General features: G+C 38.5%; 1 protein-coding gene across 5 annotated transcripts in view; it reads left to right on the top strand.

The window, feature by feature from the left end:
- SUGCT (succinyl-CoA:glutarate-CoA transferase) overlaps positions 1-25,628 on the top strand; it is a 692,355-nt gene that overhangs the window by 219,544 nt on the left and 447,183 nt on the right. For all 5 annotated transcript variants that reach the window (XR_009247288.1, XR_009247287.1, XR_009247290.1 and 2 more), the window contains exon 12: positions 8,354-8,456. Coding sequence is in view for 1 of the 5 variants with exons in the window: in XM_004582355.4 (XP_004582412.2) it covers positions 8,354-8,456 (103 nt within the window). In the remaining 4 variants the exon portion in view is untranslated. The remainder of the gene's footprint in view (positions 1-8,353; positions 8,457-25,628) is intronic.

Genomic DNA, 25,628 nt, shown 5'->3' with positions numbered 1-25,628 from the left:
AAAGCCGGATATACAGAGAGGAGGAGAGACAGAGAGGAAGATCTTCCATCCGATGTTTCACTCCCCAAGTGAGCCGCAACAACCAATGCTGCGCCAATCTGATGCCGGGAACCTGGAACCTCTTCCGGGTCTCCCACGCGGGTGCAGGGTCCCAATGCATTGGGCCGTCCTCAACTGCTTTCCCAGGCCACAAGCAGGGAGCTGGATGGGAAGTGGAGCTGCCGGGATTAGAACCGGCGCCCATATGGGATCCCGGCACGTTGAAGGTGAGGACTTTAGCCGCTAGGCCACGCCACCGGGCCCATGTTACAGACTTTAATGTGAAGTTTTTCTTGTGATGCCTACCATGTAAAAGGCCATCGAAGTATTCCTAAGACGCTGAGTCTTCCTTCCTTGCTAAGCCTCTGATGCTGTGCCTTGGGCACACATCACTTTCAGAGCTCTTTCTGGTTGACTGTCCTGCAGTTTGCTATCATAGTCCAGCAATGGAGAGAAGTGGTTAATACGTGGAGTTTGGGCACATGATAGTGTTTCTGCTTTGCTACCATGCCTTTGAACTAGTTAAAATGGTTACTTGAATGATAGAAATCTTGGTTTGCATATATCTTATTTTTTGCCTTAGATAATGTTTTTTCACACTGGTACATTCCTTATATTCACATCTGTATACAAATATATATATGCACATGCATATACATTTACATATATGTATTTTTACTATGCTTATCCTTTTACATTTATAACATTTTCTTGTTTTCTTCGAGTGCTTCAAACATAATCACAATTTTCACCTTGCTGGGTTAAAACAATATGCAAAGGAAAGAATCTTGATTGAATTTGAACTGTAATACTGCATCAAGGTGGAGGAATCCACCGGGGGGAGGGGAGAGGGAGGAATGGGAGGATTCCCAGAGCCTATGAAACTGTCACATAATGCTAAATAATTAATAAAAATATATATATAATAATAAAAAATGTAGACACCCTAAAAATATGCAAAATATAGCTTTTGATTATAATTGTTTAAAATGTTTTTATTAATGTTTAGATATAATTCTAAGGCTATAATAATAGTTTCTTTCCTCCTCCCTTTTTTCTTTTAATTTGTGTTATAATATTTTGAATTTGTTAAAATTACTGGCTTAATCTTCCAAGGTGAGCATAATGTGGAGCAAAAATTAGACACAGTCATTAAGGCACTGCTTAGAATGCCTTCGCTCAGTATCAGAATGCACAGATTCAAGTGTTGGCTCAGCTTCCTGCTCGTGTGCACCTTGGGAGGCATTGATGAAGGCTAAAGCATTTGGGTACCTGTTGTGGGCTAAGGAGTTGGTTAGCACTTGCTAAGCTGAGCACTACAGGCAATGGGCTTGGGGCTGAAAGCACCTGGTCTAATGGAACTCAGCTGTATCCAATATTGAGCGTGTGGGCTACAGCATAAACAAGAACTAGGTGAGAGGTCAAGAGTGGAGGCAATAAAAGCAGGCCTTGAGAGAGGCCAGGGGGAGACATTTTCCACCATCTCTGGTCTCCATGTCGGTGTCTCATCCCCAGATCCTTCGCTGTGCCCACGTTACTGACCCAGCCGGCCACAACAAATGACGCCCAACATGGGGCACAGCACGAAGGACATCTGAGGGACCCCTGGATCTATGATAGTAAGTTTAGAATTTAGGAATTTTGCAGGGGCATAATTGATTTCATCCCCAGACCCTCTCCCTGTGCTAGGGCACGAGGGACAATCTGAGGGACCCCTGGAACTCTGGAGGGGCATAATTAATCTCATCCCCAGAACTTCTCCCCGTTCTGGGGCACGAGGGACAATCTGAGGGACCCGGAAATCCAGAGGCAGGTTTAACTCTGGAGGGACATAATTAATTTCATCCCCAGACCTTCTCCCCGTTCTGGGGCACGAGGGACAATCTGAGGGACCCTGGAAATCCAGAGGCAGGTTTAACTCTAGAGGGGCATAACTAATCTCATCCCCAGACCTTCTCCCCGTTCTGGGGCACGAGGGACAATCTGAGGGACCCCGGAAACCCAGAGGCAGGTTTAACTCTGGAGGGGCATAATTAATCTCATCCCCAGACCTTCTCCCCGTTCTGGGGCACGAGGGGCAATCTGAGGGACCCCGGGAATCCAGAGGCAGGTTTAACTCTGGAGGGACATAATTAATTTCATCCCCAGACCTTCTCCCCGTTCTGGGGCACGAGGGACAATCTGAGGGACCCCGGAAATCCAGAGGCAGGTTTAACTCTGGAGGGACATAATTAATTTCATCCCCAGACCTTCTCCCCGTTCTGGGGCACGAGGGACAATCTGAGGGACCCCGGAAATCCAGAGGCAGGTTTAACTCTGGAGGGGCATAATTAATTTCTTCCCCAGACCTTCTCCCCATCCTGGGGCACGAGGGACAATCTGAGGGACCCCGGAAATCTAGAGGCAGGTTTAGAAATTTTTACAGGGGCATATGTAAAATTTATCATGGGGCAAGAACTCGCTAAAGTGCAGGTAATTAAAGGAGTCAGAGATCTGCTCCAGTCACAAGGCACCGACAGTAAGCTTAAGGCCTCGCAGAGTTTTTTTGAAACTGTCTGCGATGTATTCCCATGGTTGGCTCTCATTGTAGTCACCTTCCTTCTCTGGCGCTTGGCAAAAAGTGCTTTGCCATCCCCTCAAGCAGTGGGGCAACCCCGCCGTAAAAAATGGTCCATTAGAAGGAGGAGAGAGCTACAAACCAGGGTAAAAAAGGAGAAGAAACCCCAAACCAGACAAAGTCGGGAGAAAGTGCGCGAAGAAGATTCGCAGTCCTCCTCTGAGGAGGATGAAGAGGAAAAGGATGGAAAGGACGAACATGGATTCCTGAGAGGCTTGTCCTGCAAGCTCCTGCCTCTGAGTGTTGTGAAAGTTCGGGTACTGGCCAAGATGATGGCATTTCAATCGGAAGATCGACGGGACAAGCAAAAAACGCCTCTGAAGTGAATGACACCGAGTTCCAGTGCACCCTGACAACATGCTGGAATGGCAATTGCGATTCTGCTGTTATCCTGCAGCTGCCCTGAATCCTACCTGAGACTGTTGGGACTGATTGCCCTGAATCCCACCAGCTCCTGTTGGGACTGACGGAGAGACCTTTGTTAGCCTGATAAAGAATAAAAGAGACTTTGGCATAACGGCGACCATCGTAGCAGTACATCAGCAGCCGCTGCCACCAGCTACCGTGGTGACAGTGAACAAGGTCGCGGAACAGACTGCCAGAGTTACGGACAACAGGACTTTACTGATGAACATGAGCGGGTGAGCATGCTTGCATTGTAACTGCGGGTTGATTTGTTGTTAGAGGAACAGCAGATGCTGTGAGATTTGGCCTAGACCTCTTGTGCCCCATTGTATGCCTTTTTGTGTGTATCACCTATGCAAGTGCAAAATGTTTCTCAAGCCCTGGTACTGCTGTCTGCTCATTGCTACCGAGCTAAAGATACTCCTATGGTCAGGGCCTCTTGTTTCCCATCATATGCTTTATGTATGTTTCACCTGTGTAGTGCTATGTTTCCCCAAGCCCAGGAACTGCTGTCTGCTCATTGCTACTGAGGTAAAGACACTCCTAGCCATGGAACAGAGTTACCAGCCTCCCCAAGTATGATTTGTGCATCTGTAGCAGGCAACGCGTTGAATGGCAGCCAGTGATGGTTAAGATGGACTGGGTACTGACCAACCTAAGACAGGGGCTCCATCATGCTATGGAGATTCCCGATGACGGGTAAGGCTGATAAGCTGCGAGTCCACAACCTAAATCAGGCACATTCAAGTCTGCTTTAAAACAAAAACAGGGGGACCTGTTGTGGGCTAAGGAGTTGGTTAGCACTCGCTAAGCTGAGCACTACAGGCAATGGGCTTGGGGCTGAAAGCACCTGGTCTAATGGAACTCAGCTGTATCCAATATTGAGAGTGTGGGCTACAGCGTAAACAAGAACTAGGTGAGAGGTCAAGAGTGGAGGCAATAAAAGCAGGCCTTGAGAGAGGCCAGGGGGAGACATTTTCCACCATCTCTGGTCTCCGTGTCGGTGTCTCATCCCCAGATCCTTCGCCGTGCCCACGTTACTGACCCAGCCGGCCACAACAGGTAGCTGCATTGTTATTCTAGATTGAGTTCTGATTCCTGGCTTTGGGCATTTGGGGAGTGAACCAATGAAAGGAAGTCGTTCTGTTTTTCTGCTTTCCGAATAAAAATAAATAAATGTAAATGTTAAAATGGATAAAAGTCATTAATCTATCGAAGTAAGTAAAAAGTTTAATGTAGTACCTACCTCAATCATACTATGAGAATTAAACACAATAAATGAAAATTGATTAACACAAAATCCTGGATTTATTAAATAATTAATAAGTCATTTCTTTGATCCAAATATTGATAATGCTATTAATGAATATTTTTATGAAAGCCATTATGACTCAAACTGTATTAAAATATGACTCAAATTGTATTAAAAATGTGATGCAAATTATATTAAAAATACAATATTTTAAAAATTGTATTTGAAAGGCAGGGAGACAGATTGATGAAGAGAGATCTTTCTTCTGCGGTTCACTCTCTGATTGTTCCCATCAGCTAGTGCTGGGATGCTTAAAGTCAGTAGCCCAGAATACAATCTGGGTCTCCCACCTGTGTGGCAGGGATCTAAGTACTTGGACCATCACCTGCTGCCTCTCAAAGTACACATTATGAGACGGCTGTATAGGAAGTGGCATGACCCAGGAATTTTGGTACTGGATGAAATTGTCCCAAGTGGCAAGTTAACTGTGTTTCACATACCCGCCTCTTGTCTTTTCTGTCTCATCTCTTCTCTGTTATAGAATACTTTCTGTATCTGACTACTTCTAGCGTGTCATCTGCCAGTGAGATTTTTATTACTAGAAGCACATTCTATAAAAATAAGATGATAATTTTATAGGATCAAAGAGAATAATGGATTTTCGAGGTTGTTTGGATTCATGAGATTTTGTAATTTTGTGAGCAACACAGGCTATCCCTAAATGATTTTACCATGTTTAAGCAATTTGTTTTTAAGTTAGTTGTATGGATTTTGAAATTATTTCTCCCCGAGACATACTTCTATGGAAAATGTAAGGAATTGTCTAGATGAGGAAGGACGAACACGAGATGCTATGGTATTCCATTAAACTTAAGGGCATCAGGTTGTTTCCTTCACTTAACTTCAGTGAGTAAACCTAATCTCTGTGAATTTGCAAGAGAAATAATCCATCCCGCTAATGTATTTGGGAGCCTCTTATTCTTTCAAAGTAGTCATACACTTAATTAAGTTAGCTAATATTGAGTGCCATATTTTCTAAGTTCTCAAGACCAAACTGTGAATAAATAATCTGGCTCTGTCTTTAGTGGGATAGAATATAGTGACCATGGGAAGTGACCATCAGATTTGAAACATACCTACATTGGTGCCTTATGGAAAGGAGGAATATTTGAGACAATTAAGGTTATTAAGAATAATGGGAAGGAAGACATACCAAATGTATCTGAGGCTGAGGTTGTGAGTTCAGGAAAGGGGAACAATGTTAGACATATGGCGGAAGAGATTTTAAAGTCGTCTGTTCATGTTTGGGGATGACTGTGCCCTTGAGTGAAGTTATTCTATGATACTTTTTTTGTTTTGTTTCCAAATGAGGACAAAACCTACCTTATTGTGTGGTGCAGATAAAATTAATGAAATATATATTACATAATTTAATTACCAACATTTAATGATCAGCAGTTTTAGAATTATTTCTAGCCTCTCTTCATTGCTGTAATCTTACTATTGTCTGATCTTGTATCTGGATCCTTTGAAATTTTAACTTTTCTAAAGATACACATTTGTGTCCTAAGGGTAAATTTGCAGTGGCAGAAAATTTGGTTTTTAAAAATTTTACTTTTTTTTATTTGAAAGGGAAAGGACAATAGAGGGAGACATATGACAGGTCTTTAATTCCCTGGTTCACTTCCCAAATGTCTGCGACACCTGGCCTTAGGTCAGTCCAAAGCCTAATGTCTTACATAGATGGCAGGGACCGAAGCACTTGGCATGTCATGTGTTACATCTTAGACTGTGTATTAGCAGGAAGCTGGATTCAGAAGCAGGGGTAAGATTTCAACCCAGAGACCTGGCATGATGGTTCAGTCGCTAAATCTTCAGTTTGTAAGATCCCATACTGATGCTGGTTCGTGTCCTGGCTGCAGCTCCCTGCTGGTGGCCTGTTGTGGTCATTTGGGGAGTGAACCAGTGGATGGAAGATCTTTGCCATTTCTTCTTTCTGTAAATCTGCTTTCCCAATAAGAGTAAATAAATGTTAAAAAAAAGATTTCAACCCTGGACTTGAGACATGAGTTTCACAAGTGGTGCTTTAACTACTGTATCAAACTACTCCCCTCTATGTTAATAAATTTAAATTTCAGCCTATCTTTTTGCAGGAGTACTTCATCTACCTAAGTAAAGCTATCTGATAAATAATACCTATTCCTGAATTCCACAAAAATTTAGACTTAAATCAATGGGTTGATTTATGAAGTTCACAGTTAAGTCTGAATTTCTTACAAGTCTCAAAATAACTTCCTGGCAGAGGCTTAGGTTTGAGGCTTGCCAAGCTGGATCTACAGACACCTTTTGTCTTAACTTCAGGATTCCATTTTTTCCAGAGTAATTTAGATTAACTTTTTTTTTTTAAGCAGAATTTTTGTGGTTAATAGGAGCATGTGCGTACAGCTTTTTTTTTTTTTTTTTTTTGCATGGATAAAGTATTCCACATCAGATTTAGATCAAGAGATAGGTTTTCAGAACAAAATGATGGATATGTCCTCTGGGAGCAGCGGAATGCAACATGTTGTCTCTGACTGGTTGAGTTTGTGGCCTTTCTGAACCTTCTACACCCACACCCTCACAGACACACAAACAGTGGTCACAACTGCAGCCTCAGACACTACTGCTCTCCACAGTCACATCTCCAAACTGCCTCCATTGTTTTCCATAAAATGAAACATATCCCTTTCTTTTGCCTGGTGGTGAAAAGCTTATGTAAATACTAAAACTTCAACTATTCCCTTGAGTTTTCTGTTGGCGAGACTACAGTCATGAGTTTGCTTGCGTATTCACATGCATTTTCTGTGTACATCTTTCAGACCACTTGGGTGAGTTTAATGGGGATGAATTCAAACTAATTGTTATCATATTCTGTTTATGAAAGCTTAATTAATTGACACCATGATGGAAAAGATCCCAAGTTCAAAATATCTCCCTTATTCTTTCAGTGTTTATCATTGTGATGACATGAATCTCTATATATCTATTAGAAAATCTTATAGCAGGAGTTGACCTTACCAATCATTAAAAAGAAAGAATATATATATGAATGTGAAAAATTGACTAGAAGTACAATAGTTAAAATTACATCATAGTATTCTCATGAAATAATTTTTCCTAAATATTTATAAATGGAATGTTTTGTGTACTGAGTAGGGAGAGTTAATATTACTGGGATTAAACTAAAATGAAAAATCTTTATCCACACTATTGAAGGGAAATGAGAAGGTATTATCTTTGAAGACAAAAATCAATGCTTGATATATTGTCTGCACTCAGCTAAAACGGATACATGACTAGGATTCAGTTCCATGTGAATATAGTACTAACTGTATTGAAATTCTTTATTATAGCCTTGTAATAATTTATATGATTTAGGATGGGTGTTTAATCTAGACATTAAGATGCTGTTTAAGATAGGTGGTGGATCAAATAATTAGGTTCCTGTTGCCCTGGATCTGTTTGCTGGTTCTCAGCTTTGGCTTCACCTGGGGCTCATTGCAGGCATTTGGGGGGTGAACCAGTCATTGAAGTGCTCTTTGACATTCATGAACAAAACTATGATAGACACTGTTGTTGATGTAGTAATGTATCTTTTGGAGAATGTATTAATTCTTTTTTTAAAATTTCTCTTTATTCTTTCCTTTTAATCTATTAAATAACAACTAGAGAAGTGGTCTCTAAATATTGATACTGTTTTTAGCATTTTGTTCTTTGAAAAATTGTTAAAGAACATTTCCCTGACAGTATCCAATGGACTTTGCAGTTCTAAGACTAATTCTAGCTTTGTAGTGAGCGAGAGAACTGAATACAAATCCATGAATACTAAATGTTTCCATAGTTCCACTAGTCAGTGTATGTTTTACCTCTGACAATTGTCTTTAGGTAATACTTAAACATGTTTGGAGGCCTTGATCATTAATCAAAAGTACTTTGCTAGGAGATTGTGTTGTGTTCTTCAGCATGTAACAGAATGCATCTTGTTTGTGTTCTGCTCCTAGGTTTGAAGAAAAAACGACCAACAAGTGGTTACATCTCTTTGAAGGTAGTGGCATCCCATATGGTCCAATCAACAACATGAAGAACGTATTTGCAGAACCTCAGGTTTGTTTTTTGAAGTTTGTAGTCTACTGAGTTTAACAACCCAGGTATTTGCTTCACTTTTCCATCCAAATTGATTTCTTTAGAGTTATTAGACATTTACTTAAATGTTAGTTACCGAATATGATTTCTTCATGGTCATGTTCAAATTGTGGATCTGAAGTGAATCAGCATTTAGAACCAACCTAATCTTAAATTTGTGTGTATGTTAACATACTGTTTCAGTCACTGCATGAAGTTTCCAAGGTAACTATTTCATTTTTCCTGAAAAACAGAAATACAGACAACTGAGAACTTAGAGTCAGGCCTTCAGAAATCAGTTTGTTGAAAGAAATAATTTTTAATTGTTCATAGTTACAGCCCACCTCTGATCATACAGCTTCTTCAAATATGCAAATGAAGTCATTTTTTACTGTGGAAAATAGACTTTGATGCTTTGAGTAATATTTATTATTCATGAGGCAAACAGAATACTTATATAAAGATTTGTTCAATGTGTCACTTAAGAGGCTCGTTCTTGGGGGCAGGAAGGAGGGCCACCTAAAAAAAATGACTTCATCTATGACATTGTCCAAATGCTTATTTTAGATAATATCAAAATAGTTTTTCACTTTTACGACTTTAATGAGACTATCTACAAATGTTTTTCCATGTCTAAGATTCAGATTTTAACCCTAAAACATAGAAAGGCTCCATTTTTGTTTTTGTATAAAACTTTACTATGGTTAGTCACCTACGTTGTCAGCTTCTAACATTTCATATTTTTTGGTCTCCTTTTCTGTTCTTTATATACTGGCAAGTTTTGTCTTTGAAATAAATGACTGTATGTGGAATGTATCTTTTTGAGGGAGAGCCTTGCTGGAAAACTGATCTATCTTTTTAACTTTGCTACTTGTACTTAACATGAATGTCTGTGTGAAAGAAAACTGGGTGGATTTTATTCAATGATTAGAATATTTACTGGATAAAGAAGTGAGTTAATTCAAAATTTCTTCATGATATTTTCTGCCAAGTTTTTGATTACGGTTTGGCATGGTTAATATAAATCAGAGTTCAGGAAGTATCTAAGACAGGGGTCATCTTGGTGTGTTCTTATAAAAGTTCATCTTAAAAGACCACTAGCATAAATGGATTATGCCTACTGATTCCTTGCAAGAGGATATCAGTGAGTACATCCTGAATGTAGGACGGAAAGCTGGTTTTCTGTCTTTATAGTTCTGAATGTGGTCAAATATAATTTAAAGCTGTATGTGGAATTTTGTGTTTTATCAGTGGCACATTTTCTTAGAAATATTTCATAATGCTTTTTAAAGATTTATTTATTTTTAGTGTAAGATCTTATTAGCTTTTCTGTTGCTCCTCTGTTTTATGTCAGGGTTAAGGGGACCAAAGCAAATAATATTTTTCATGTATTTATGTGTATTCTAGCATTACCTACTTTTTAGGCTTTGGTAAACGAAGTACCTAGGTCCTACTGACTACTTAAAAAAATTGTTTTGTTGTGAACAATGACTATAGGCAGGGTTAAGATTCTCCTGGATTTATTTTAATGGCTTTACTTTTTACATCTACTTTGGATTTGCAAAGCACTTTCTACCGTCTATGGTATTATTTGGCCCACTCTCCAAATAGGAAAACCTAAGCCACAATAACTTAAAAATCTCTACATACTGCCCCCTTATCCACCAAAAAAATTTAACTCCAAATGTTACAGTTCTGATATCAAATGAACTTAATCGTGCATGGTAGTTAGCTGGTAGTCACACTATAGTATCAATAGTAGTGCTATTCGTTTTCCTATGTACTGCATTCTTTGGCACTCAAAGATACAATGTATGTATATAATATATCTGGAGTTTTAGAGTATAGAGTAATGTGCTACCATTTCATCTTAAAAATCAGCACAGATGACTATGGAAATTCTAACTAGGATTGTTTCACACAAAAGATAAGGTTATCAGTTTTCTTATAAGTGCTTTTCCTTTTTAAGAAAGAGTTCTGTATATTTTGAATTTTGGAACGATCGTTAAATGTGAAAAATAATAAAGATCAAGAATCCTATACAAAATACAGTATTAAAATCCCCTTAATTTCACATCTGAAAATGGCTAGTTAGAACATTCATTTGTTTATTCAATAAACTTTTAAAAACATTTTTGAAATGCAATATTTATTTTAGGATGCATTTTAAGTATACAGATGAATTAATTTTTTGTCCTTGGATCACGTTCATAACCAATACTGCAGTTAAGAAAAAATTATTACTAGTAACTCAACTATGTACGAAGTAATACAGATAAAGTATAAGTTTAGGATTTGCTGCCTTTCTGGGGAATAAATAAATTAAAAATTACATTATAGCTGCTTAAATTGTATGTACAAAATAAATGTTGTCAATGTGTGAATCAGCAAAGGAATGAACTGCTTAACTCAGAATAGTGCGGGTGCGCCAAATGATCAGGTGGCTCCTGTGTCTCTCTGGTGGGCAGTTGTGTTCCTAGCAATGGTTGGAAAGACTCTGGTGAGCTTAGGAGCTTTAGGATGAAGTTGGTGGAGTGTTTTACAAACCTTCTAGGGTTTAGCTTTCCTAGCTGTAAGCTGGTCAAATTGGATGTTTAGATTGCTGAAAGTGTTGACTGAGATGTTCATCAAGGGATTGGCACCTGCATTGCTGGTTAGTAGATGCTCAAGGTAATGACAGCAGCTCTGGTTACAGTTGTGCCATTTATGGTGGTAGTTGTGATCGCAGTGTCTTCTTTAACTCACCTTTGCTGACATAGTAGAGACAACTCCAGTGTAGCTGAGGGGAGGGAGATCATTGACTTAAAATAGTCATCATTTAGTATTACTGAAAATCCTTATATCTTTCATATCCCATAGGTTTTGTAATTATACTTTCCGTTTGAGGTGTTCTCCCTTGCATTCCTGCTGATGAGCTGCAAAGTTTCTTGGCCATGGGTGCAAGGAACTGGTCACTTGTGTTCAGATGTGGGAATGTGCCGCTGGCGCGGTAGCCCAGCTCTTCATCTGCACTGTGCCAGCACAGCTGCTCATTCAAGTGAAAATTGCTTTGGGTGAAGTACAAGGACTGGAACGTGGGGCAGGAAGGGAGGCTTTGATGAAGTGAAAAGAAGCATGTCTAACCGGGGGTAGAAAAAGCGATGGGCAGTCTCCAGGAACAGGAGAGAATTTTGTGTGCCTACTCACAAAGTAGATCATTTATGTTTCATTCGTGGTTTGAAACAATTGAGAGCAAAACTGTGCCTAATGGTGGAAACTGTTTCTAATCTAACAATTTCATCATAATCTTGTATTCTGAGAAAACGTGATATTTTTTCGACTCAAATGAAACAACAGATGATGTATTTTTTTTTTTTTTTTGGCTAGATGGAAGACTGTTCACCTTTTATCCTATGATCATCTGCTGCAGACCTTTGCACAGTTAAAATGATCTTACAGACATTCACTGTTAAGTCAATCAGAAATACTGTGGGTGTTTTTGTCTGCATATACTGATGTTCTACGAAGTTTTGATCCAAAATCCTGAAAGTGTTAGTTTTATTGTCTTTCTCTGTCAATGACAAATTATCTGTGGAAAGTATTGTATATTTATAGAAATATAGGATAGATTATAGGCATATAGATTTTAATAGCCAGTCATGTTTCCAAATCCTGTCTTAAAATATCTACTTTTTAATCAGACCAAGATTGTGCAATACATTAAAGGAATTCTTAAAAAGTTTCAGAAACTTGCTAGATGACCTCAGTATGGTCCTATTTAACATACCCTTGGGAACATGTGCATGAAATACATTGTGGTTTGAGAGTTTCCAACTCAAACACACTTAAAAAGAAAATGCAACCTTTTAATAGAAATGATTCAAATTCCTGCAAAAGCAGGTATAGATCAAACTTACAGAGCTTGAAAGTATCTTTATCTATATATATACTATCAAAATAGAATGTACCATCCTCCTTTTCAGCTTTTGCTTAAGACTGATTTTGTTTATTCTAATTTATCAGTCTTTGATTGTATTGCTCAGTTAAAAATACAAATTATTGAAGCCTCTGACTCATGCTTTTACTTGTCCTGATGCTGTGAACTGAGGGCACAGAAGAGAAGGTAAATGATATCACAAAATTAATGTTATTTTAACCAAATCTTCACATTTATACCACACAAGTTGAATATATCAGGTGTAAGACATCACCCTGAAGCGTCACTTCTGAGAACTGTTAGGAACGAAATATCAGAATTATTGAAATATCACAGCTGGCCATGATTTTAACTGGTGCCAAACACCTGCAGACTCTAAAAGGATACCAAAACAAAACCCCACCCTGTGGCAACAGGCCATCCCTTAAGAACTCTTCCTTAAGTTTGCATCACCATCAAAATTAATTTAACATTTTTCTGTGGAAACCTTATTCTTCCTGTCCCAGAAGGCCATTACAGCTCCTTTAACAAATCTTTCATATGGGGTAAATATGTCATAGAAAAAGAGTGAAGTATTGAAATACTTGATGGCTGACAATTATCTGTTGTTTTCATCTCATTACTTGTGGAACCCTGTGAAGTTGGAGGTTTTATTAATCTCTAGGCTAGCTCATACTCTTGAAGTGATTTTGTTTTAGCATATTTCAGAAAAATATCTAAACATCTGCGAGCAAAGAGCCTTCAATATTCAGATAGCCAGCATTAGTGACCCTAAAATGCAGAGCTATTTTTCAAGAATTTTTTTTGCTTTAATTTATTGTGAATGTAAAACTAACCTTAACAAATGAAGTTTGTATTTAACAATTAGGGAAAACTTTTTTTAAATCTAGATTTGCCCAGTTTTCAATTAATTGTTAATTACCCTGCTTCTGGTTAATACTTAATGTCTTCATATTATTTGCTTTTAGAACTGTAATAAGGTAAGAATCTTTTTCTTTTTTTTTTAAGATTTATTTTATTTTAATTAGAAAGATTTACGGAGAGAAGGAGAGACAGAGAGAAAGATCTCCTGTCTACTGGTTTACTCCCCAAATGGCCACAACAGCTGGAGCTGAGCTTATCTGAAGCTAGGAGCCAGGAGCTTCTTCCAGGTCTCCCCTGAGGAGGCACGACCCCAAGGCTTTGAACAATCCTCAGCTGCTTTCCAGACACAAGCAGGAAACCAGATGGGAAGTAGAGCAGCTGGGAAACGAACTGGCATCCATTAGTGATCGCAGTGCGTTCAAGATGGGGATTTAGCCACTGAGCTATCACGTTGGGCCCATGGCATTTTCAAAGGATGAAATAAAAATGGAGATAAACACATGAGAAAAAAAAGTTTAGTATCATACCAGGCCCAAGTATATTATTTTTTCAGTGTCTTATGTGAGGTACACAATACCAATGTATCATTATTTCTACCCGTTTGTTTTTTATAGTCACCTAAGTTGGTACTGTTTTTGAAAAGTACACCCTGTAAGGAAAGACAGGTGCAACATACACTCATCCTCTATCTGTTTTCACTTCCAGGAAGCCAACATTCACCACATGACAGATTTTTTTTTAAGATGTAGTTATTTTTATTGCGAAGTCAGATATACAGAGAGGAGGAGAGACAGAAAGGAAGATCTTCCTTCTGATGATTCACTCCCCAAGTGACTGCAATGGCCGGAGCTGAGCTGATCCAAAGCCCGGAGCCAGGAGCTTCTTCGGGGTCTCGCACACTGGTACAGGGTCCCAAGGCTTTAGGCCGTCCTGGACTGCTTTCCTAAGCCACAATTAGGGAGCTGGGTGGAAAGTGGGGCCTCTGGGGCACGAACCGCTGCCCATTTGGGATCCTGACACGTTCAAGGCTTGGACTTCAGCCATTAGGCCACCATGCCGGGCCCTCACATGACATATTCTTGCTGGTGTCTCATCCTCTTGCAGTTTTTCCCTCATATGCAAAGTGTGATTTCAATAGAGGGCAAAGTTCAAATTCTAACTTGCCATTTTGGAAAATCACAATTCCTGAGCCTAGAACCTATCCTTGTTCTCTTCCTGCTGTGCATGAAGATGCATTTAGTGGTCCTTGCTGCCACTGTTCCAGCCCCCCTCAAGCGTGTGCCACTTCAACAAACTAGTGTTCACTTTTACCTGGGATGAGAATAACCTGCAAGAAATTTTCCCAGAGCTTCTTGATTCAAAATGCTTGGATATAACTTGTTTGACAGTGTCAGCTACTGCAGTCACTCACATAAATGAGTTCTTAGTCATTTACATATGTATATATATTTATATATATACTATATGTATACATTTATATAGTATATATACTTTATATATTTATATAGTCATATATATGTACTTTATATATATGTACTTTTTTAACTTCCAAGGAAAACCTTTTTTTTTTTGCATTTCATTTTATAACATCATTTCATAGGCTCTGATGTTCCCCCTTCCCCTCCCCGTGCCCTTCCCCATGGTGGATTGCTCCACCTTATTGCAGTATTGCAGTTCAAATCCAGTCTTGTTTCTTTCATTGCAAGCATGTCCCATGCATAGAGTCCAGCATCTTATTGTGCAGCTCAATTCAACAGTTTCTTGGGGAGACCAACTCTGGTCTAAAGGCACAGCTGGCCGAATATCAATCCAACCAATTAAAAGTCATAACATAACATCAACAACAGTTTAATGGAAAAACTTTTGATAAAAAAATGTTTAATATATGTAATGAATTATCAAATATGTTTTCTGGATACAAATATAGATTTTAGTTTATTTTTCTTGAGGAAATTGAACAAAGAAAAAGACCTAAGTCCTGCCTCAAGAAAATATTTATTGATAGCCAAAAAAAAAACTTGAATAATGTGGAGAGCTGGCCCTTTGTGGCTGTGAAGACCTTCTTTACTTAGTCTGAAAATATCTTACCCATGATTGGATTCTTTAAGACGTGCATACTTGTGCATACCTATAGTTACTGTTAGTGTATTTAGAGTCACATTTGTCATTTGGCTCTTTTTGTTTTTATGTGTTTCATTACTTAATTCCTCTGTTCTTATGTCATTGCCTTAATTTACATTAAATGTCAACATTTTCTGGTTACATTTTTTGTTAAAATGATTTTAAATGATATATTGAATTACTAGTTTCTCCAATTCCTGTATCTTTATTTTATTTTTTGCCTTATTGTTTGTAAGTTATGACCTTAAAAAGATTTATTTATTTGAAAGATAGAGTTACTTAGAGGAACAGGGAGAGTAAGTGAGATGGGTGTGGGGACAGAGACAGAGAAAGAGAATGCTTTACCTCCCCCAAATAGTGGTTCTGGTCAAAGCCAGCCTCTTCATCCACGTGTCCCACATGGTGTCATGGGTGTCAGGGGCCCATATTTCTTTGTGCTAAATTTGCTTATCCAGGCACATTAGCTAGGAGCTGGCTTGGAGCTGTAGCAGCCAGGACTTGAACCAGAGCTCACATGGGGTACAGTGTGTGGCTGGCTCATGATCCCTTACACCACAATTCTGGCCCCAGAAGACTTACATTTTAGTGAACTAGGATTGCTTTCAGTAATTACTAATTCTGTTTCAACAAACTATGGTCACTTTACTTTTATATATAGCTTTTTGTGTATATTTTTTATGTATATTAAAAATTCATTAATATACAACACTTATTTAATATTGAAAAGTTTTATATTATAGTTTTTATAGAATCTGACAGAAATGAGAACACATATGTATTTATAGAATTTGTTACATGTTAATCATATTTACACTGTCTTTTCTTCTTGATTTCTGGTTAGTTAATTATATTTATTTTTTAGTCCAATGCATTTTTCTGCTGTTACTTACAGCGCTTGTCAGATACTACTAAAAGTTTTTCCATCTCTATTTGTTATAGAATGAAAAGTACACCTATTTTTTTTTACAGATTTATTTTTTTATTTGAAAGGCAGATTTTGTAGAGTGAGAAAGAGAGATAGAGAAGGTCTTCCATCTGTTGCTTCACTCCCCAGTTGCCTGCATGGCCAGAGCTGGCCTAATCTGAAGCTGGGAGTAAGGAATGTCTCCCGAGTCTCCCCATGGATGCAGGATCTCAAGGATCATTCTCCACTACCTTCCCAGGGCATGAGCAAGGAACTGGGTGGGAAGTGGAGAAGCTGTAGTAGAAGTAGGAGTGGAGCTGGTATGCATAGAGGATACCAGTGCCACAGGGTGGAGGATTAGCTTACTGTGCCACCATTCTGGCTAACAATAGGACCTTGTTACAATATTGTTTATTGTACTGTTTTTAAAAAATTATTTATCTATTTGAAAGAGAAAGAGAAAGAAAACGAGCAATCATTAGTTCCTCTACTTTTACAGTTCAGATGTGAGTTTTGGATTCCAAGTTTCCATTTGGTTCTTTTTAATCATTTGAATTATCTCTACTTTTTTATTAATATCTCTTTGATGAGACATTGTCATCATACCTTTCTTTGATTCTTTAAGCATGGCTTTCTTATGTCCTTTGAACATATTTATAATAGGTGCTTTGAAGTTCTTTTCTGCTATGTCTGCCATCTGGTCCTCTTCAAAGCCAGTGTCTGTTGCCAACTTTTTTCCCTTCCATATATTGATCACAGTTTACTATTTCTCTATGTGTTTTTCAGACTATGTTTCATGGTAATTGCATGTTTGAGACCCCATGGAGTTTGTTTTATTTGTTTCTTGTTGGGTTAAAGGTTGAACAAATAGTGTAATATATTTTTCTTAAGTGTATATCCTATGATATCCTAGCTCTGTTGTTTGCTGATCACTTTAAATAATGTTTATTATTATTATTATTACTGGAAAGTCAGATTTTACAGAGAGAAGGGGATACAAAGAGAAAGATCTGTCTGTTGGTTCATTCCCCAAGTGGCTGCAGCTGAGCTGATTCAAAGCCGGGAGCCAGGAGCCTCCTTTGGTTCTCCCAAATGGGTTCAGGGTTCCAAGGCCTTGGGCCATGCTCAGCTGCTTTTCTAGGCCACAAGCAGGGAGCTGGGTGAGAAGTGGAGCTGACAAGACACGAACTGGCGCCCACACGGGACCCTAGTGCACACAAAGTGAGGATTTTAGCCACTAAGCCACTGTGCCGGGCCCTTGCCAGTCATTTTAGTATTTTGCCTATGGGCCACTCTTCATTTCATAATAGTAATTTATTGGTCAAAGTCTGTTCTTAAATAATTAGATTTTTGTCCTTTGTAGTTTGATATGCATGTGGGATTTAGAGTGCATTATCATGGGAAAGGAAGTGTACATTTTTGCCCCACATTCCTCCAGGGATTAATGGATTTGAATTTTTTCCCTGGTTGCTTCTGATGGAACAGAACCATTTGTTTTAAGATTTACTTATTTATTGGAAAAACAGAGTTGTAGGTGGTGAGGGGAAGGGAGGGAGAGGGAGATATGATATGATATTTAAAAATATCATATTAAAATATGTCATAATCTGAGGTTTTCACATTAGGCAATGTATTTTGGATATCGTCTGAGAAACACAAGCAATGAGAGAAAAATATGTATCTAAAACTTTATCCTTGGTGATTCCTGTGCTCATCACCCAGAAATGCTTCTTCAGCAGTGGCAGTTCTTTCAAGTAGCAGCTACTGAAAATAAATGTGTAGTTTCACTTGCAGCATCAACTTCAGATCTCTTGTCTCCAAACCCCAGCTCTGACAGGCCAGCACTTCTTTAGGGGTCTGAGGTTTTGCTCCCTAGGCCCTTCTTCTGAGCTTCTAGGTTTATTAATTCCAGTGTTTCCTGTTGTTTCTCTTTAGCTGCAGAAGCAGGGAAACTCAATATCGAATGAACAAAATGACAGGTTTTAGATCTTTTCTCTCAGTACTATTTTATACAGTTTTATTATTGATAAGATTATAATTATTTAAAATTTTTTCTATTTCAGGAATTATGATTTCTTAGGAATGGATCTTTATTGTGAGTTTTTAAATTCATACAGCTGTTTTTCCTTTAATGTCGATGTAAGTAGTATTTTTAAAAATAATTTTATCTGAAGGACTCAGTTGAGCAGTTTTGATATTTGGAAGATTATTTTGTAAGTACAGTAGGAATTCCTATTATTTACCAGTGAGTTTGGTCATGTCCTAAAAATACTGACTCTACTCATACTGTATTGGGTAGTTGACACAGAGGAAATTCTAAACAAAAGAAAGTTAGGATTTGGTGATTTCTTAGATGAAGGAATAAGGAAAGAATAATCTTCAAGAAACAAATTTTCAAGCCTCAGTTACTAGAGAAGAGACGACATAATTATATATTAGAAAATAGAAATGAAGTGCTGCATGTGTACTGTTTATGTGTCTGCTAAAGATATGACTTTTTCTTTAAATTTATCTTTGATGATGTTTACATAGTTGATCAGGGTAGGAAGAATCAAGGGTTAGGGGAAAGTGGGTGAGACCATTTTTTCTAAATTTCTTTTTTCTTCCTCCTGTGTCTGGGGAAAAGGCGAGTTAAGGGGAAAAACTGCACCCAGCCTCCCGACCACCTCTGTATCCGGGGTGGAAATGGCCACTGGACGTTATTTCAGGATCCCCGATGTGGAGCATGCTTCGGCGGTTCTGCTGAAGTGCTTTCAGTAGTTCCAAAATGCTGTCAGTCTCACCAACCCAAGGATGAGAAAATTTTTCCAGTGTTGATTGGCTGACATAGTCAATCTTAGAGTCTCCATCTACCCAGATATTTGCTGTCATTGTTTGATTGGGTAGTTGTCCAATTTGTTCTGCCCTTCTTCCTCGGATGGTACAGATGTGCTGTGCTGGTCCCAATGGGCTGCCATATCCTCCATGTGCATTTGGGTCTGTCACCTGCTGCTCCATCTTTTCCACTGAGGAGGCCCTGTTCTGACACATGCACTCTACAGTTAGAACACCAATTCTGGATCTGAGCCTGAATGTCCCTGCACACCCCAACATGTGCCACACCACAACCCCCTGTAAATCCACACATTAAGCTCCCATCAGTGCACTGCCAGGTGGCAAGTGGGCTTTGCCTGCTGCAGTTGGCACCCAGGACTGCCAGACCCAGGCCCTCCTGGAGCCCCCAACCCCACGTTCATGAACTCAGCACCCACTGCACAGGCGGGCGTGAAGACACAGGTAAGGCAGCCTGGGTCCTGCCAGCCCCCCTGTCCTTGGAGATCACAGACCCAGCATTCCCCACATATCTTTAGAAAAAATAAAGGCTAGGCCAATATTCTGGCTCACTGGTATGTTTAACACAAATTTGACATTAACCAGGCCCAGGTTGCCTGCCAGTATTAGCTACCTTTCTTTTAGCAGTATAACACTTGCCTAGGTACAGTGCAACCTGGCTCATTGACCACAGCTGGGGAGAACATGTTGATTTTTAATTTTTTAAAATTTATTAGAGAGGCGATGAGAGCCAGTGATTGAGAGAGTAAGAAAAGCTCATACTCCCAAGTTCCTGCAAGGGCCCAAGCTGTGTTGGAAGCTAGAATCAGAAGCCAGGAACGCCATCCACGTCTCCCATGTGGATGACAGGAGCCTAGTTTGACTCATCACGGCTAGAGGCAGCTGGAGTCACAGCTGCAGCCAGTAATGGAAGGCAGGCATTCTGATGCAAGATGTAGATGTCTTAATGACTAGGCTAAACACTATATCCCTAGAAACATAATTTGTTTTTTTGGATTAAAAACAATCCTATTCATTGAAATAAAGAATATCCAAGAACAAGCAAGCAGGGGTGCAGAAAACAGCCTTTATCTTGTTGGTCAGAATTTTGGGACAGTTTGGTTGCAATGTCTGCCATTTTATGTGGCTCCAAAGTTGTGCTTCGTCGTGCTCCCCACTGTGAGCTGTAATGAAGGGTATTAGAATGGAACCACTTCAGGAAATTGATTCCTATAAAGCCAGTTTTGATTTGTCACTCTCCAAATTGTTTTTATAAATTTAGATACTTCCAAGATATATGTAAAGGGAACAAATTTTACTTATTTTAAATATAGAGGTTTTTCCTTTGTTAAAGATTTATTTTCATTTTTTTGTTGGGAAGTTAGATATACAAAGAGGAGGAGAAACAGAAAGGAAGATCTTATATCCGTTGATTCACTCCCCAAGCAGCCACAGTGGCTGGAGCTGCGCCAATCTGAAGCTAGGAGCCCAGAGCCTCTTCTGAGTCTCCCACTCGGATACACAGTTCCAAAAATTTAGGCCATCCTCAACTACTTTCCCAGGCCACAAGCAAGGAGCTGGATGGGAAGTAGGACTGCCGGGATTAGAATCTGTACCCATATGGGATCCCAGCCAATGCAAGGTGAGGATGTTAGCTGCAAGGCTACCATGCTAGGCCCTAAAATACAGAGTTTGAAGAGTGTAATGATACTTCCTATCCTGTCTTTCATTTGTGCCACCCTCCTTCTTTTTTTGTCAGCTTTCTTTAAATTTTTACAATTGTATGCTTTCAGTTTGCATACTATTCAGTTATAAAATGAATTTTTTAAGTGTATATGGATTTTTACCAATAAAAATAGCTTTAAAAGTCTGTAAATATTTTCCTTTAAGTCCTTTCAGGATTTTTCTGGTAAATGTACATTTAGGAAACATAGTCTTCTCATAATATCTTTTCTAGCTTATGGATTGTATGGGTCTAGTATTTATACAAAAGCCATAAAGATTAAATAAGTAAATACAGGTACTATGCTGTGTGGAGTACTATTCAGATAATAAATACTCATAATTGTTAACTGTTACTATCACTATTAGGATTCTTAGATTGAACAGGGAGTTGTCTACTTTTGTGATGTTTAAGGATGTGCATCTGAAACTTTAATGTGTGATAAAATCATCTTTAGTATTTTAAAAAAATACGTGTCTATGGCATTTGTTCCCTGAGTTTCTGATTTTCTGTGCTTTGAGGAGGGATGGTGTCTAAGGATTTGTATCTCTAGCAAGTTCTCAAATGTTGCTGTTGCTGCTGGCGATCAGACTTTGAGAACCAGTGGTTTATGAAGAGGATGGGATGAACTTTGTGCTTGTAACAGCATCATTTGCAGTTATGGTTTCTGTTTCCTTCTGACTGTACACACTGAACACTAATCTGCAGAACACTTTGTTTCTGAAGCAGCAGAAACCAGTCAGCAGGTGACAAATTTTATTACTCTATTTCCTTTGAATTTTACCAGGGTGTAGTACTAAGTATACCACTGTTAGTGCTGGCATTTTTCTATTATTTTAAGGGTTTACTGGTTTTTCCAAGTTTTCTGTTGATGCCAGAAGATGTGAATAGGAGCATTATGATGATGTCTAGATCTCTCTTGGTATTTGATATACTGTAGAATTTATACTTTTAATATAACATTTTTTAATCCACAGTTTTCTTTCTTATGTCTTTTAATTCTTAGTTAATTAGAGTTACAAATGGCACTGCTTATAAACGTGCTCATAAGCACAGCATTGTAGCTTTCAGCATCTCTTTGATGAAAGTTTAAACTACTTGGAACTCTAGCTTACATTCCTTTAAATCTTTATGTTCTAAATATTCTTTTCCATGATGCCAAAAAGGTTCTGTGTGATCATCTAAAGTTTGAAATGCTTTTTCAAATCAAAGGCACTGCCAAACTCAGAAGCAACTGTGTGAAGAAAATGTGTGGAAACACCACTCATTACAGGTTGGTTTATAAAAAGAGTTGTAGATTGATAGGTCTTTGAAAAATGTTTGGTGACACAAAACTCTTTCAATCAGTTCCAAATCTGGCAACTCTCTTGTTGCATTAGATTTTCTTTCCCTCACTTTTCTCTTCCTAACAGAGACAGACACATCCTTTTTCCTGCGTCCCATTTCAGATGACTGATGGAAAAGTAAACACCAAATATGAGCATGTGGGGATGGTTTATTTCTTTTTGCATTGACTAGAAGGCAGTGTTGAAAAGGAGACACTGCTGTCATTTCACAATGTAGGAAATTTAGAAAAGGTGTTAGAGCTGTTTTAAATAATTTCTATTTTTGGATTATGCCATTCACAAGGGCATGTAGTTTTCCTTTATAGAAAGAATTTGTTTAAAGAGTATCTGAGATTGCTTGGTGACAAATAAACAGTGTGTTCAAAAGAATGCCCTGTAATTTTTTCATTAGGTGATTCATGCTTAAAAATGTCAAATGATCAAAACTGAAAGACCCAATGATCAGGTCATTAGAAACATATGGTTCTGCGGAGTATAGTGAATGCCAGCTCTAATATGGAATCCCAGTCCTTTCATTTGCCTTTGTAAGGATAAGGGCTCTGGTCTTTTTGCCTTGTTCTTCTCTTTTTCCGTGTTCAATTCATTGCTTTTACATTTTATTTACCCACAAGACAGTATAACTGAGTGGATAGAGAGGCAAAAGCTATGGAATAAGTTTACCAGATTCAAATAACGAGTCATTCATTGCTTAGTGTTTTTGTGCCTCTATTTTCTAATTTGCAAAATGTGGGGAGCGGGGTGCTAAAGCCGCTCCTGGGATTGCTAGGGGCCGTTGCAAGATGGCGGGTGGCCCAGGGCCAGGAGGCGGAGTTGGTCTCACCAGCAGGTAAACAGGAAGTCAAAGGGATAGGCTAATGCCCTCACTGCGATTACGTCATTGCTACTGGCCTATCACATAGTGCCAAGTGGACCCATGGGGAGAAGTGATTAGTGGAGAACGATATAAAAGCAGCCGGTAAAAGCTAGACGGGGACAGACGGACGGACAGAGAAATACGGGACGGGGAGAAATAGGGTGGCAGAAAGGGCTGGAAAAGAGGGATACAGACAAGCAGTACAAGCAGTACGGAGAGACGGGGACAAGAACGGAGAAATGCAGCAGAAAGTACGGGAAGAAATATGGGAAGAAGGGTGGCGGAAAGAGGGCTGGAGAAGCGGGGAGGAAAGCTTAGACCAATGGGGACAGGAGCAGCAGAGATAAGGATATAAACGCAGTTGCTTTTGGCAGTGAGGGGTCCGGTTGTGGTTCCGGCTTTTCCCAGACCCTCAAGAGTGTGCTTAAGCATTTTAGTGTTGCTGCTGGGCAGCGACAGCAAAATGCATATAATTGAGTATATTTGCCTTGAAAATTGCAATTAAGGGTTAAATGAAATAGTGTGAGAAGTTGTAGAAAATTTTCATGAAAAATGTGTGTGGTAGATTATGAATTTCCAAAATTTTGCATGCCAAAGTAAATTTATGTTTAATTTCATTTTACACAAACATTTTGAAGTACCCTTATACAATATTTCCTAACATGTAATAGGTGGTCTGTCATTTTTGGCTTTTATTATTTATTTTAACTATACTTTATACTTTGATTTAATGTTTCCCCCAGGAAGAGAAGTTGTTACAGCCTCTAGATACCTTGCTCTTTAGGATATCAGTTGGAAACGGTTCAGAATTAAAATGATGTAACATTTTAAATTTAATTTAGACCATCATCTTTATGAAAATTGAAGATGTGATATTTTGACCAAGGATTTAAAGAGAGATGCAATTAGACATGTCAAACTTATTTGATTATAGAAATTTCTCCATGTATTAAACATAAAAAGTCTATTTTACTTCAGGAAATTTTGAATTCTTTCGTTTAGTGGAGAAGGCTCTACAACTTTGCTTTCTATTCTTCTGAAGCAATTCAGTAATCACATTGAAATTCTTGAGAATTGTTCAAGTCAACTATAACCTCATGAAAATAGACTGTTCTAAACAGGATGTGAGATTCATGTGAAATGTAGTATTTTAAAATATTAAAATCATTTTCCTAGAGCCCTAGTAACTGCAAGTTCCTGCTTGTTTTCTTCTGTATTTCCGACTCATTAAATCAATAGCATCCATTGTTTCTTGGAAAGCAGACTCAGTTGAGAAGAAAAAGAATAAAATCATCATTTGGCTGTGAAATTTCAAACAGAATTTGGAAGAACTATAGCAAGATGAAAGTTTTAAAGCAGGCACGTTGTTTTGCAAAAGTCTTGCGTTTTTGAGATAGACAAAAGAAGGCAATGAATGTCATGATTTTATTATAAACCAGAACTTGAAGTGGGTAAAATGGGGACAGAGCAGAGCAGAGCACATGTCTGGCCACATGGGGGAAAGTCAGGAACCTGACAGAATACTTACTCATCTTGACAATTTAAGGTGAGATGTTGGAACTGCAGATGAGATGTAAAATAATATTTTGTATGAATTTCCAATCATGGAAGTCAAGCATAGAAAAACCTGGTGGGGGCGTAATGGAACATTTATGGCAGCATGCTCCATGTGACATTTGAGTGACAGAGCATCAGTGGATAAAGGGAGATGCCAGGGCAAACCTTGAGTTCACTCTGAACTTCATAGTTAGTATAGTACCTGTTGTCATCTTCCTTCTTATACCTTCTTCATTGGATCTGTTCTGAAAGGAACAGTGAGCCAAATATCCAGTGTCAATGAGAAATGTATTAAAAAAAACAAAACAAAACAGGAGCATAGAAACATAACTGTGACTGTTAGAATTCACAGTGACATGGACAGATTGCAGGAGATTTCAGAAGTTGGGGTAAACCAAATGTTCATTGTTACTTAGGTGTCTCCCTCTTGGGAAAAAGGAAGAAAAATGTTTCCTTCTATGTGTAAAGTAAAAATATATTTTTTTTGTTTGAAAAATGCTGGAGGCAAATGCTATCAGCGATTTACAAAGTGAAGTAAATATGTTATAGAATATATAATTTACCTTCAGTACAGAAAATATTAGGGTATTCATTCTGTGTTCAAACATCCATACAAAATTTAGTGTTTCCAGGGCTGGAAATGTGACAAAATAAACATGGATTTTTGAGCTCTAGCTTGGACCACACAGCCCAGAGACCCAGTGTCTGGAGATTTTTAACCTAATTGCTCACCTGACTCCAATTTCTCTCCTTTAAATTCTATCCTGCTCTTTGCTGCCCTCATAATCAGTTGCCTGCAATCTACTTTTGTCAGGCATTTTCCTAATTCTAGAATCTTAGTGATACATTTGTTTATAAATGGGAGTATTATGATTCACTCACAGGGTTTTTTGTTTTGATTCTGGTTTTATTGCTATTTTTGTTTTTTAAAAACACTTCTAATTATAACAGCAAGTTTGTTATAGTTCTATAATTTTTAGCTGCAGAAAATGATTATTTAGAATCAATTTTGTTTCTGTGCCTTTGCTGTTATTCTGAGTATACTATGTACTTTCTGAC

The sequence above is a fragment of the Ochotona princeps genome, chromosome 20 (genome assembly GCF_030435755.1).
Source record: "Ochotona princeps isolate mOchPri1 chromosome 20, mOchPri1.hap1, whole genome shotgun sequence".
Classification (NCBI taxonomy): Eukaryota; Metazoa; Chordata; class Mammalia; order Lagomorpha; family Ochotonidae; genus Ochotona; species Ochotona princeps.
The sequence above is the reverse complement of the archived record's forward strand: the minus strand, read 5'-3'. Positions and strand labels throughout refer to the sequence as shown.